General features: G+C 39.0%; 1 protein-coding gene across 1 annotated transcript; it reads right to left on the minus strand.

Annotated features, from left to right (window-relative positions):
- Positions 1 to 3,770: 3,770 nt before the first annotated feature.
- Positions 3,771 to 4,728, minus strand: LOC102910381 (protein SET-like). The gene has a single exon (XM_006986939.4). It carries the CDS (start codon positions 4,726 to 4,728, stop codon positions 3,865 to 3,867), a length of 864 nt encoding a protein of 287 aa, XP_006987001.1. The 3' UTR covers positions 3,771 to 3,864.
- Between the last annotated feature and the right edge of the window lie 10,839 nt (positions 4,729 to 15,567).

The raw sequence follows: 15,567 nt of genomic DNA on the forward strand, positions 1-15,567 counted from the left end.
TTTCAGATTTTAGAGAGCAAGGGCCTCAGTTACCTTGTATTCTTTTCGTTTTCAAAGTCATTGGCCCTCTAATAGATAGTGTATCAGCTTGCAAAAAGAACATCTCCCCACTCTCCCTGCAGCCATATGGCTACAACGTTGCCCGGTACTGCTCTTGTGAGAGTGTGTTTCTTTTATCTGTGAATCCAAGCTGGTTTTTCATCTCACTTTGGCCAGTGGAATAAAACTTCTTTCGTATTCATCTTCAACATTATGTTCCCCATGTTCCCTGTGTTTCCAAGGAAGCCAGAGACATCAATTGTAGGACCTTGCAGTATTCTTTAAGGCAGTAAGTGGTTCTTGAACACTTTGGGAGGGTTGGAAGACCCTTTCACCTGAGTCGCATATCAAATATCCTGCATATTAGATATCTACATTATGATTCATAACACTAGCAAAATTACAGTTATGAAGTAGCAAGAAAAATAATTTTATGATTGGGGGTCACCACAACATGAGTAACTATGTTAAAGGATTGCAGCATTGGTAAGGTTGAGAACCACTACCCTAAGGTAAGGATGAAGGAAAAACCCGTATACACTGGAGAACAGAGCCAGGAGAATACAGATAGCGTGCGGGGCACAGGTGGCCTATCTTTATTTTTTTTCTGTGTTTTGCCAGGAACAAGTGTCAGTGGGAGCTCTCAAGGTATATTAGTTTGAGAAAGTATAAACTTGACAAAATGATCAAGTGTTGAATATAAATTAAAAGCTGTTTTGTGAATTGCAAGACCCTTTCTCCCCTTTCTCTTCACAAATTGTAGATTTTTTTTAAAACCCTGACACCTGAGACTGGGTGTTTCTGTCTCCCAATTCCCACGTCGTTTCTTTTCAGTTTTCTTTTTTGAGGTGTTAGGATAATACCATGCAGTACAGTGAGAATGCAGATGCTCTCTAAGCCTCCAGAGGCTGAGCCGACTGTGGAGTGATTTAGGGGCAACCAGACAATGCTTCATTACCCAGGAAACTGACCCTTCTCCGATCTGCTGTAAATGAGATCTGAAAACTTTCTCCATCCTATTATCTTGTCAATTCCTAGCATCACTTTCTAACAAGAGAGTTGAAATGCATTATAGCTTTGGCCAGAACAAAAAGTAGTTAGGACTTAGTGGACTGTGACTTGGGTTCAAATCCAAATGGGTAATATTTAGCTCATATTATGATTTTTTCATGCAGATCACAATGTTTACATCTTGCAATGACGTCCACATTTCTCTGTGTCAGCGATTCTCATATGGAAAGCACTAGAGAACTGCAAGATGGATCTAAAGGGGTCCTTCTAGATGTCCACCGTCCACCTCTAAACACTGACCCTTTCCAGAATAGAAATTGAAAATTTTCCCTATGAAAATTTCCCTTATGTTATTACTTGCATCCACGGATTTACCACTTTCCTGCAAAGCTTGTGCTAAAAATAACTCTGGCTTCTCTTATTTATGAACTTTATTCATGTATCCACAGAGGATTTCTACCACCCTCTCCCCCTTGGCGTAAGTAGAGATGGCTATACAGAATTGTTCTATATAGAGTCATCTGGTTAGACTGAGTTGCAAAGAAATCACACTGAATACAGTTGGCATGTTTTGTTGGACTATTCATGTGATGGGAGAGAGACACAAAGACAGCTCTAGTTTGCTTTCTTTGCTTGTCTCTCAGGTCTGTCCCATGGCTTTCTGCAATGCTCTGGTGCCTGAATCTTTCCTGCTCTACCAACTTCCTGGGCTTTAGTTCATAAGTTTAGTTAGTAAGGGGTCCATTGCAGCCCTGCTACCCGGCAGTCTTAATGTTCAGTTAGTCTTCTGATGTTTCTGCATTTTTCAGATTCCAGAGAGCGGGGATCTTATTTTCTTAGTTCCCTTGTATTCTTTTCACTTTCACAGTCATTGGCCATCCAATAGACAGTATGGCAGCTTACAAAAAGAACAATTTCCCTGCCCTCCCTCAAGTTACATAACTACAATGTTACCTCCCTTTGCTCTTGTGAGAGGGTGTGTGTTTCTTTTAATCTGTGAGTCCAAGCTCGTCTGTGGTCAGTGGAATAAAACGGGAATGAAGGGTGCTGCTATGTGCTGGGTTCTCTAGAAGCTCTGGGTAGTTTCCTCATCACTCTTAGAAACTTGACATAGGAATACGCTGGGGAGGGGCTTCTGGAGGTTGACATCAGCAATCAGAGGTCCCTGATGAGTCATTCTAGATTAGCCATCTCTTAGCCACCTGGCAGGTGACTGCAAATGTGTGAATGGACTAAACCAAGATGAGTCAGCCCTGACCCAAATCTGCCAGAGAATCCACCAGTCCAGCACAAATTTCCACACTGTGTAGTCATGAGCTCAATAGCCACTGTTCCGGAGCAACATGTTTTAAGTGACCGACTACTATTATGGCTTAATCAGCCATTGTAGATATTATGCTGAGATTATAGTACAAAACATGACTGCCTGACTCTTTCTCAGCAGTTGTAAGTAAGGCATTTTTATGTAGAAATGGATGTAGGTATCACTTTATTCATGAAAATACTTAATGAATAGAATGTTCTAGGTGCCATCTTAGACTGTGGAAATCAAAGGAGACAACACATGTACATCGCCCCTGATATCAGGCAGCCAATTGTATTGAGTAAGTGGAATTTTTTACTTATAAAAGAGACAGACATCAATTACATAATCACCCAGAAGAAATCACAAACTGAGATTCATAAGCAAGGGTATACATTTTTTTAAGGGCAACAACAAAGAGCTAGATTGGATCTCAAAGAGGTCTTACTGGGTACTGTTTGAGCCAAGATAAAAATATGTATGAGTAGGAGGGCTAGTGAATGCAAAGAAAATCATGCAGAAAGGAGCTCATGGCCAAAAATCTCCAGCCTCTGAGGAAATGAATGTTGATTTGCTGTGCCGCATAGCCTCAAGTTTAGTTATAGCAGTCCAGGCACACAACATGACTCCACAGAGCAGACTAGGTGAACAGGTACAATGGATGGGAGGAAGCCATGTCAGAAGTTATTTGGAGAAATTTGAATTGAGATATTTTAATGGACTGTACAAGTGCCGTTTCCTATGATGCAACTAAAAGATGGAAAACTGTTATTAATAATCTTAAGATCTGCAAAATATAATGTTGTGAGTGATGACTAAGGACATTTTATTTTATTTTATTTTTTTTCATTAGGAGAGAATTTTATTTAAAGGTGTCATCTTAAACTGCAAGGATGTCCGTTAAACATCACAATCAAACATGCCAAAGGAGAAGCCATGTTGTCACAATGCCCACTTACCCCCCCCCCACCTTAATCCACCCTTGCTGACCTTCTATATCCTACCCCCTTTTCTTTTCTTTTTATTAAACGAGAGAAAGTAGACAGATATATGTTGGTAAATGCTAACTGTCTGTATTCACATAGAGACACAGTGTAATCTCTGAGCCCAATATACCGAGAAAGGAAAAAAGCTAGAAGTCTATGTACTTCTGCACAGGGGCCTGGCACCCCCCAGCCTCCAGCAGAGCCAAGGGGGCAGGAGGGTTTTCCTTTTTTTCCCACAGAGCACAGTGGTGGTGTTGAATCCGCAGTTTGAGACAACAAAGGATAAAAATGAATTTAGAACAGAATAGTGGAGATTCTTTTCCTGTTGTATTTTGTTCAAGGTATTTCCCCCCAAATAGGTTGAGAACCATGGTGTTGAGAAGAGACCTCAAAAACAGGGCGACTGAGCACAAGAGGGGCTGGGGGGGTAGAGGGAAATGACCGCAACCTGCTCCCAGGGACTGGAGAAAATTAAGAAATAAAAAGAAAATAAAAAAGAGGGCTGGAATCCATCAGTCTTCTGTGCTAGTCATCCTCACCTTCATCCTCCTCCCCTTCCTCCCCTTCATCATCATCTTCATCTTCTTCACCTTCATCTTCATCCCCTTCCTCATCAATATCATCCAAGCCTTCCTCTTCTTCATCATCATCATCTTCTGCCTCTCCTTCTTCATCGTCCATATCAGGAACCAAATAGTACTTCAAGGTGTTTGGCCAAACGCCGTCTCTGACGACCTCTCCTAACTCATCTGCACCTGCATCAGATCGGTCAGTGAACCAGGTAAAGAAGCTCTCCGGCTCTTCATGCTGCCTCTTCCTGCTGGCCTTATTCTGCGTTTGACTTGAGCATTTTGTCAAATCCTTTCCAGACTTCCATTTGATTTCAGTGGACTTTGAAGATGGGTCGCCACTCTCATTCAGATGAAATTCTTTGAAGAAAACTTTATTTTCAAAGTAAGGATTTTCATCAAAATAAAAATCTATTCTGTAACCTGATTTAACGTCTTCAAATTCTGTCACTTCAACTCTGGTCAAGTAATGCAGAGTCTCTTCATCCTCCTCCCCAAGCAGTGCAGACACTTGTGGATGGTTGACAAATGTGGTTACCCAAAAATTTGGGATTTTGGCGATCAATTCTGACCTCTTCTGAAAAAATGGTTGGCGGAGTTTGTTATATTTTTGTTCTACTTTCAAAATTTCCTCACTGGCTTGTTCATTGAGTCTGTCTATTTCATTTTGTACTTCGTCAATGTGTTCAATTGCTTCTTGCTGTTCTTTTTCTCCCTTCGGCAAGCCGGGAGAGGCCGGCTTGTCCTCCAGCTTCGCGGCAGGAGTCGATTTGGGTTTCTTGGACTGAGGCAGGAGTGCAGATTGCCGTTTCGGGGCCATGGCGCAAATTAAGAGGCCAGGAGCCAGAGGCCAGCGGCCCGATGTCCACAGCAGGAAGGAACTCGCAGGAACTGCTAAAGACATTTTATTTTCTTTAATCTTATTTTTTTTTTTTTTTTAGCAACTTCTTGGACTCTATGGTCTAACACAACAGCTGACCTACTTGTACATCAAAATCATTTTAAAAAATGAGAAATTTCTCATGTTCCAGACTGATCTAGAGAATCTGACCCAGTAAATGCATTTTTTTTGATCTACAGAAATCCATATATTTAATTGCCATATATGATGCCTTGGGTTCACAGTGGTTAATTTGCATTGTGAATTAATTGAATATAAAATAGATGTAGGATGTCTTTATTGAGAAATCCCAGGGAAGTTTTGATTAATAGATTCTTTGCAGTTTCCTACTTAGCCGTGTCTCTAGTCTTGAACGTCCCCTTTTAGATAACTCCACTAAATATTTATCGAGAACTTATTATGCAAGGCATCCATTACTCTTTGAATCAGGCATGGTCAAAGAAACTGAGACTCAGTGAGGACAGATGCCATATGAGTTGGCAAAGGTAGCAGGTGAACTGAACTGGGCTCAGCTCCGATCAGTGAGACTGTTCCCGAGACGACATTGTATAGCAGCCAAGTTCTGGATGCACTGGTGTGCACGTGATGTCTTTTCTGGATATACCGTGTGCATGGTGTCTTTTCTAGACACACTGTGTATAGTTTTCCCTCAGTTCACACTGCTCATACAGTTTGGAAGCTGCTAATTCTTTCCTTTTATTTAAGTCTTAACTCTAAGGACCTATTTCTTAAGCTATCCAACTGCTCCAGACCACAATGATGCTTCAGTATTTCTCCCTTGGATTCTTGGGAGCTAGTGTGCATATCATCAATTAGTGGTCCCTGGGGGCATAAGGATCTCTTTGGTGACACTGCGCATTTTTTGAATTTCAAAGTCTTGATAGCTCTTTTGTACCAAGTTGCTGTGGAAATGAGTAATGAGTAATAAGTGCTATAAGAAGAGAAATATGTGAAAGTAGAATGTGGAATATCTGATGAACTTTCAATTTTATTTACTTTTATCTTTGTGTATATAAAAAAACTACATAAGCTGCATGGAACCAAAAATATGAAGATCTGAAATTAGAACATATTTAGGGATTTTTTTTGAAACATCTCTCACATTTCCTTCTTATCTTTGCCTGCTTAGGATGTAAACAGCGAGACTTGGGAAAGTCTCTTCTTGGCTTAAGGACAGTGTCAACACAGATCAAGGATCTATTGTATTTCAAGGAAAATGAATAAAAAATGCCCTATGGTTAAGGAGAAGTGGCTCCTGGTTTTGTTTGTTTGTTTGTTTTGTATTATTAAGGATCAGCAATTTGTGACCTCTGATTCTTTGCTGCCTGTGCCCAGGTGCTGAGACTTTATTGAAAATTATTTAGCTAGCTGCAGATTTTAGTTTTAAACTGCTATTGATTTCATCACATTTTCCAGTTGGCACATTTTGACATGAACCATGGATGGTATTTTGAATTCTTGATGCATTTTATTAAATCTTTAAATCAATTACTACTAATATGATGAGAAATTCAGAGTTTTCAACCACAGGCATTCTACCCAGGACTTCAACTTGACAGCATATGAGATTGGAAAATAGATGAATTGAACTGAACCCAGGTTTTCTGACTCTTAAATCAGGTTTCTTTCCAGGGAACTGCTCTACTTAATAGATAGTAATTTACTTTGATCCTCACAAGTTAAGTGAATTGGAGATCATAACATGAACACTTTGCTTCAAATTCGCATGCTTATGTAACAAGGAAATTTGAGCCAAGAAAGAGGGTTTATATGGTTAGGCTAAGGCTGTACATAAGAGGGACATAAGACCTGGCAAGGGTTGGGAGGATTGGAGTTGTTTCACCTTTAACCCAAATTTGTATATTGGTCCATGCCCACATTCATTCTCTTTTCCTATTAAATTGTATATTTCTTTCTCTGCTCTTCCCTTTCCATTTTACCTTCGTTCTTTATTTCGTTTTTGTGGTGATATTTTATTTGTATGTTAATAAATCAAGTTTGCCTGGAGATCAGAGGTCATAGTCAGCCATAAACAAAAGTCAGGGGGTGGTAGCCCATGACCTTAATCCGATCACATGGCAGGCAGAGTCTCTGTACATTCAAGGACACAGCCAAGTGTGGTGACACACGCCTTTAATTCCAGTACCAACCATAGAGACCTGGAGGTCTGTACAGACAGGCAGTGACGAGGAAGTGTGTGGTGGCTGGGCTAAGACCCAATGAAAAGTTGGAACAGCAAGGCAATAAAGGTGGAGGGTAGACAGGAAGAAGCTGGTTCTCTTTGGAGAAGCTACTGCAGTGTGGTGAGGTAAGGTTAGTTGGTGGCTATCACTATTTTCCTGATCTCTTTGGCTTTCACCCTTATATTTGGCTCTGTTTCTTATGTAATAAGACTGTTTAGAAATTCGTCTACACATTTAAAAAAACCTCATTTTTACTTATTAAATTAATGGATAAACTGTCTTTGTGTATTATATCTTAACAATTAATTCATGCAAACTTCTTTTCCTTCTCGTAGAAGGGAAACATAATCTCATGTTTAAAAAGTTAATGTTTCAGTGGGGTTTGAATATTCTGAGTTGAGTTTTATTTTAATCACTATGAAATCCAGAACATTCTTCATTGTATTAATAGGAAGTCTTATCTGATACACATCAATTTTACTTCTGTTTACATATCCCAAAGAATTGAAAGCATCGTCTCAAATTTTTGTGCACCCTGCTCATAATGGCATCACTTCATTATCACAACAAGGTGGAAGCATCTCAAGCACCCACCGATGAAAGAATGGATAAGCAAATGTTGCATATATACACTGGAATATTAATAAACCCTAAAGAGGAAAGAGTTTCTAATACGATACAGGTGAACCTTGAAAACATTACGCTAAGTGAAATAAATCAGTCACACATAAAAGTGCAGCATAATTCCAAATGTGCAAGGAAACTAGGAAAGTTAATTTCATAAAGACAAAAACTGGAATGATGGCTGCTAGGGATTGAAGGATGGAGTACATTGGGAGTGATGTGAATAGGAGCAGAGTTTGAGTTTTGCAAGATGAACAAGTTTAGAGATGGATAACAGTAATGGTTGCACAGTGACATACATAAATTCAAAACTATTCAGCCCTATGTTTAAAACTGACTAAAATGGGCTGGATGATGGTGGAACACACCTTTAATTCCAGCACTTCAGGAGGCAGGGGTAGGAGGATCTCTGTGAGTTTGAGACCAGCCTGATCTCCAAAGTGAGTTCCAGGACAGCCAGAGCTGTTACACAGAGAAACAAAATTAAAATGGGAGAATTGAAAGTGGCAGGGCTTGTGGGAGCCCTCAGTGACTCCATCTTGTGGCTTGATTCCATCTTGACTTAAGGTCAGAGAGTTCAAGCTTGTTTTTGCTCCTCAAGGTTGAATAACAGAGGTATTTATGCTTGTCTGTTCCTTAAACCATGGTAAGCAAGTCCTTTTGCCCCCTTGTGTGGTATATAAAAAGGCCTTGAGAAATAAAGTTGGGGCTGCTGCAGTATTCACTGAGAGCCCTCCCGATTCTATTTTTGTCTCTGTCTTTCCTTAATCCTCACTCTCTTATTCATGTGCTGTTCGATAGGTTGGCTGGTCCTGACAAGGGCTGTTAAGTAAGATTCCCTAGCAGTCACCTCCCAACAGGCACTCCAGGTTGAATAGCTGTTCATACACTGACACCTTCCTAAGAGCTAAGGAAGCCCTAGAACATTGGTTCTCAACCTGTGGGGTCTTGACCCCTTTGTTGGTCCTACACATCTGTCTTTATACTAACACCATGCTGTCTTTTGTCACTATGGCTCTGCAATATAGTTTGAGGTCAGATATGTAATGCTTCTAGCTCTGTTCTTTCTGTTTAGAATTAGTTTGGTTATTGTGTTTACATATGTACTTTAGAGTTTATTTTTTTTCCTATTTCTGTGAAGAATGGTTTTGGAATTTTTTGGGGATTGTCTTGAATCTATAAGCTGCATCTGGTAGTATAGACATTTTTACAATATTGATACCATCATTCCAGGAAGATAGAAGATCTTCTATGGTCCAGTATCTTCTTTAATTTCTTTTTTTTCCCAGTGTCTTAACATTTTTTTTTCTATAAAAATCTTCACCTCCTTGGTCTTATTTATTTCTAAATTCTGTATTTTTTTTTGAGGCTATTGTGACTGTGACATTTCTCCTGATTTCTTTCTTAGCAAGTTCATTTTTGTGTCCTTCTCCCTTTCTGAAAGTATTTATCAGATCCTGGATCTTTTTGATAGAGTCCATGGGATCTTTTAAGTATAGAATCAGGTCAATTTCAAATAAAGATTGTCTTAGCCACTATTCTATTGCTGTGAAGGAACACCAGGACCATGGCAACTCTTATAATAAAAGAAAGAATTTAATTGGAGCCTTCTTACAGTTTTAGAGGTTTAATTCATTATCATCACCTGCAAACAGACAGTGCTGGAGAAGTAGCTGAATATTTTACATATGAATTGTAGGGTATAAGAAGGAAAAGTCACTGGGCTTGGCTTGAGCTTTTGGAAGCTCAAAGCCCACCTCCAGTGACACAATTCCTCCAACAAGGCCACACCTACTCTAATACAAAGCCACACCTGCCAATCCTTCTCAAGTACTGCCACTCCCTGATTACTAAGTCCTTAACTATATGAGCCTATGGGGGCCACTCTTATTTAAACTGCCACAAAGATAGTTACGTTTCTCCTTTCCAATATTTAGTTCTTCTATATTTTTTCCTCTTGCATTGTCACTCTAGCTAAAACTTTGACCACTATATTGAACAAAAGTGTCTCATGCCTGACTTTAGAGGAAATGGTATCAGTCTTTTAGTGTTGAGTATAATGTTGGCTACAGGTTTGTTTTATGTAACCTCTATCGTGTTGAGGTAGGTTCAATCTAGCCTTAATTTCTTAAGGAGTTTTAGCATGAAGTCATTCTGAAGTTCATCAAATGCTTATTCTTAATCCATTGAGATGACTATGTGATTTCTGTTTTTAAGTTTATTAATACAGTGTGTTGTTTTTATTAACTTGTGTAGGTTAAACTAACTTTGCATCTTTGGGTTGAAATCCATTTGGTAGTGATATATGAGCTTAATGTGTTCTTGAATTTGATTTGGTGGTATTTTGTTGAGAGTTTTTGCATCTATGTTCACAGGAAAGATTGTACTGTAGTTTTCTTCTTTTTAAAAATATGTTTCATTTATTTTTTGAGAATTATATTCAATGTGTTTTGATCATATCCACCTCACACTCCTCAACTCATTTCAGAATTTACTCAAATGCACTTTCTTCCCAACATTTTTTAAATTTAAAAATCATAGCCCACCAAGTCTATTAATGTTGCCTGTATGCTCACAGGTATGGGGTCATCCATTGGAACATGCATCCTACCAGTGACCACATCGCAAAGAAAAGTGAATCTATATCCCATTAGCCATTAACTGCCAACACCTCCTCATTTAGAGGTGGGATCTCATGAACTTCTCTCCTGTCCATAATGGAATTTTGATTGACTTGATCTTAGGCAGGTTCTGTGCAGGTAGCCACAGCTGCTGTAACTTTTTGAATACAGTAGTCATGTTACATCCAAAAGATAACATTTACAGCATTTCTCCAAATCCTCCTGCTTTTGCCTTCTTTTGGTCCCTGTACCCTCAATGTTCCCTTTGGCTTGGTGCTGAGGATGGGGTTAATATAGATGTTCCATTTGAGTCTGAGTGCTCACAGTCACTTACTGTCCTCATAATTCCAATCTATTATGACTCTTTGTGCTAGCCAATGCTCACTGCAAAATGGTGGTATTTTATTTGTACTGAAATGTGATTTGAATTGTATGTTAATAAATAAAGTTCCCTGGGGGTCAGAGCTATTAGAGCCATAGCAAGAGCGTGGTGGTGGTGGCGGCGGCGGCAGTGGCGGCGCTCACTTTTAATCCCAGCACTTGGTAGAAGAGCTAGGTAGATCTCTGTTTGTTCAGGGATACAGCCAGCATTGGAGACATACGCCTTTAAGACCTGGAGGGCGGTACTTACAGGCAGTGATGAGGCAGTCATGTGTTTGGGTTTACAACCAATGAGAAGGCAGAACAGAAAGACTATTTAAAGACAGACACACAGGAAGTAGCTCTCTTTCAGGGAAGCTAGGAGCACTGCAGGAGGTAAGATTTTAGCTCTGAGCTCTGACCTCTCGGCTTTCTCTTTTACATTGGTTCTGTGTTTCTTATTTTAATAAGACGGTTGGTTACATCTACATTATGACTCTTTGTGCTAGCCAATGCTCACTGCAAAAAGAAATCTCTGATTATGGATGAGAGACACACATGTCCCTGTACTCTAGTTTTTTGGTCCTGAAGTTCTGGTGTATGTAAGACGCAGCATTTTCCTTAGTTTCTACTACTCTTTCAGGGGAAGCTTTATTGGAAGGTCTGCACGGAGTCCATCTGAGAGGGCTTCCCTCTTGGTTCCTATTCTCAGCTTTCCTGCAGAGAAATCCCAGGGCTTTAATTAAAAAAAAATTGAGTTTTGAGGATTTCATACATTTGTTCTATATTCAAATAGTTTCCACTTGTCTCTCTTCCCACTCCAACTTCTCCCTTCTTCCCTATACTCTTCTCAAATTAATGACCTTTCTTAATGAAGAAGAAAAAAATGTATGTATAATTTGTGTGTGTGTGTGTGTGTGTGTGTGTGTGTGTACGTGTGTGTACATATATTGAGTCCACTTAGTGTTGCTCATATGTGTTTAAGGCTGACCATTTGGTGACCAATTGGGATTGGGTAATCTATCAGGGACTCATCCCTGGAGAGGACTGGTAAGGACAAGCCCATTTCAGAGGCAAGTGATTCACTTAGCCTATAGGTGAGAAAGAATGATGTCACTTTCTTATTATCTGTCATGGTTTGGAAAAGTATCCACCAGAGGTTCATGCATGAATGCCCTATCCACAGTGAAAGTGATGCTAAGTGGTAGAATTTTTAGAAAAGTACCTAATGAGAGGTCTTAACTTTTTGTATGAGTGCACTCAATGAGGATGGTGGGACTCAAGAATTTCCTGTTTTTGTGTTTTTTTGCCTCATGATATGAGCAGTTTTCTCTGCCACCTGCCTCACTGTTATGGACATCTGCTACTACTGTGAGAAGTCCAAAGGAGTGGACACAGCTGAACTTTTTTACTAGAACCTCTAAAACTGAGATAGATAAAAACAGCTGGTATTTGGCATAGTGATGGAATGTTAACAAAGCATCTACATCTAGTTCCTCACTGAAAACCCTACTGTTGCTATACTTTGATAATTTTGTTGAAATTCTCTTAACTCCTATTTTTGTTCTAAGAAGGAAGAGGGATAAAGTGTTGGAGAGCATGTCATGTATTTTTTAAACATGAATTGTTATTCTTAGAACACGCCATATTTTTTCATGTTTATGTGTTTGGCATGTTCTTTTTTTCTTTTCTTTTCTTTTTTTAAATTGAAAATAACTCTTTTCATACAGTGTATTCTGGTCACAGTTTCCTCTTCCCCTACTACTTCAAGATCCTTCTCACTTTTCCATTTATCCAAGTCCAGGCCTTATTTCTTTTTCTCTTTAGAAAACAAGTAGGCAAACAAATGGAACAAAACAAACAAACTAGATATTTTTAAAAAAGCATGAAAAGTACATGTAGAGAGACATACATACTCTCTCTCTCTCTCTCTCTCTCTCTCTCTCTCTCTCTCTCTCACACACACACACACACACACACACACACACACACACACACACACACCATTATAAACACAAAATCAGCTTCCATTCTACCAGAGGCCAAGCCAACATCCTGAAGCCCAGGTAAGACTGCTCCTGACCCCACCAATGTTAGCCCAGCATAACTCCAACTGCCTCTCCTCTCCTCATTACCACATCCTGGTCCACACTTCTGGGGCGAGCCTTCCATCCCACCAGAGGTCAGGCCAACTCCCTGAAAACAAGGTGAGCTGGAAAAATGACCTTCCAAGCAAATGTCTCCAAGAAGCAAGTTGGTTTAGCTATTCTAATATCTAACAAAATAGATTTCAAACCAAAATTAATCAAAAAGGATGGCGAAGGACACAATACTCATTAAAGGAAAAATGGACCAAAGTGACATCTCAGTTCTCAACATCTGTGCCCCAAACACAAGGGCACACATGTTTGTAAAGGAAACATTACTAAAGCTTTAGTCACACACTGATTCTTACACATTGACAGTGGAAGACTTCAATGCCCTACTCTCACCAATTGACAGGTCATCCACACAAAACCTAAACAGAGAAATACTGGAGCTAACAGATGTTATGAAACAAACGGACCTAATAGATATTTACAGAATATTTCACTCCAACACAAAAGAATATACCTTCTTCTCAGCATCTCATGGAACATTCCACAAAATTGACCACATACTTGGTTTCAAAGCAAGACTCAATAGATAAAAGGAAATTGAAATAATCCCCTGCATCCTATCAGACTACCATGGATTAAAGATGGATATAAAAAACAACAGAAACAACAGAAAGCTTACTAACTCATGGAAACTGAACAACTCTGCACTGAATAAAAACTGGATTAAGACAGAAATTAAGAAAGCAATTAATTTGTAGAACTCAATGAAAATGAATACACAGCATACCCAAACTTATGGGACACAATGCAAGTGGTGACAAGACAAAAGTTCATAGCACTAAGTGCTTTTATAAAGAAATTGGAGAGATCTCATACTAGTGACTTAACAGCATACCTGAAAGCTCTAGAACAGAAAAAAGTAATCAAACCCAAGAGGAGTAGATGACAAGAAGTAATCAAACTGAGGGCTGAAATCAGTAAAATAGAAACAAAGAGAACAGTACAAAGAATCAGTGAAACAAAGAGTTGGTTATTTGAGAAAAATCAGCAAGATAGACAAACTCTTATCCAAACTAACTAAAAGGCAGAGAGAGAATATCCAAATTAGCAAAATCATAAAAAAAGAAGGGGGATGTAACAACAAGCACCAAGGAAACCCAGAGAATCACTAGGTCATACTTTAAAAACCTGGATTCCATCAAATTGGAAAATCCAAAGGAAATGGATAATTTTCTCAATAGGTACCACTTACTTAAGTTATATCAAGATCTGATAAACAATTTAAATAGACCTATAAACCCCAAGGCAATAGAAGCAGTCATTAAAAGTCTCCCAACCAAAAAAGCTCAGGCTCAGATGGTTTTACACAGCATTCTACCAGATTTTCAAAGAAGGGTTATACCCAATACTCCTCAAATTGTTCCACAAAATAGGAACCAAAGGAACATTACCCAATTCGTTTTATGAGGGCACAGTTACCTTAATACCCAAACCACATAAAGATTCAACAAAGAAAGAATTACAGACCAATCTCCCTCATGAACATTGATGCAAAAATACTTAGTAAAATTTTCCCAAATCAAATACAAGAACATATTAAAAGATCATCTGCCATGATCAAGTAGACTTCATCCCAGAGATGCAGGGATGGTTCAACATAGGAAAATCTGTCAATGTAATCTACCTTATAAACAAACCAAAAGGAAAAAAAAATATGATCCTCTCATTAAATGCTGAAAAAGCCTTTGACAAACTCCAACCCCTTCATGATAAAAGTTTTGTAGAGGTCAGGGATACAAGGGATATATCTAAACATAATAAAAATCAACACACAACAAGCTAATATTGAACATCAAATTAAAAGGAGAAAACTCATAGCAATTACACTAAAATCAGGAACAAGACAAGGCAGTAGCTGTATTCCTGCTGAGCTACTCTTGGCCTGGTTCCAGAAAGTAGCACCTAGCCCTAATCCATCCTTTGTTTTACTAACACCTTATGTTTTTCTAGTTGCCATATGTGAATCTTGTCTGAAAGTCTCCCAAGGATCAAAGGCCTATACAAAACTTGGGTTCAGGAAACCCAGAAAACCTTGGTACCTGAGAAATCAAGGAACTTGTACTTGGCATTTTATCTTTGGGAGCTCCTTTCAGGTTGCTTTGAAGGTATGGAAATTAACTGGCTAAACTGTAAATAGAGGGAAAATAAAAATGCCCCAGGTGAAGAGAAAGTGCTTCAGTCCTTCAAGGTTCGACCCTCCTGCAGCCATGAAAGGCTAGATTTATTCTTAAGGTACCTCTGAGTCTTCTTTCCTCAGATCCACATGAACTTACACACCCATGCCTTGACAATCTGCAACATAAGTCTGTCCACTTTCTCCATATCCATTCAATATAGTACCTGAAATTACAACTAGAGCAATAAGTCAACTAAAGGAGATCAAGTGGATAGAATTGAAAAGGAAGAAGTCAAACTTTCACTATTTGCAGATGATATGATAGTATACATAAGTGACCCCAAAATTCTGTCATGGAGCTCCTACAGAATAAAACCTTTAGTGAAGTGGCTGGATACAAGATTAATTCAATAAAACCGTAGCCCTCCTATATACAAATGATAAACAGAAGAAAGAAATCAGGAAAACAACTCCCTTCACAATAGCCACAAATAATACAAAATATCTTGGTGTAATTCTAACCAAGCAAGTGAAAGATGTGTATGACAAGAACTTCAAGTCTATGAAGAAAGAAATTATAGACGAAATTCTAAACAGTCTTAGTAAATAAGAAACACAGAGCTAATAGCCAAAGAGGCCAGAGAGCCACAACTACGTTATCTAACCACCTTGCTGCCATCGCTTCCCCAGAGAGT

This window comes from Peromyscus maniculatus, chromosome 14 (genome assembly GCF_049852395.1).
Source record: "Peromyscus maniculatus bairdii isolate BWxNUB_F1_BW_parent chromosome 14, HU_Pman_BW_mat_3.1, whole genome shotgun sequence".
NCBI lineage: Eukaryota > Metazoa > Chordata > Mammalia > Rodentia > Cricetidae > Peromyscus > Peromyscus maniculatus.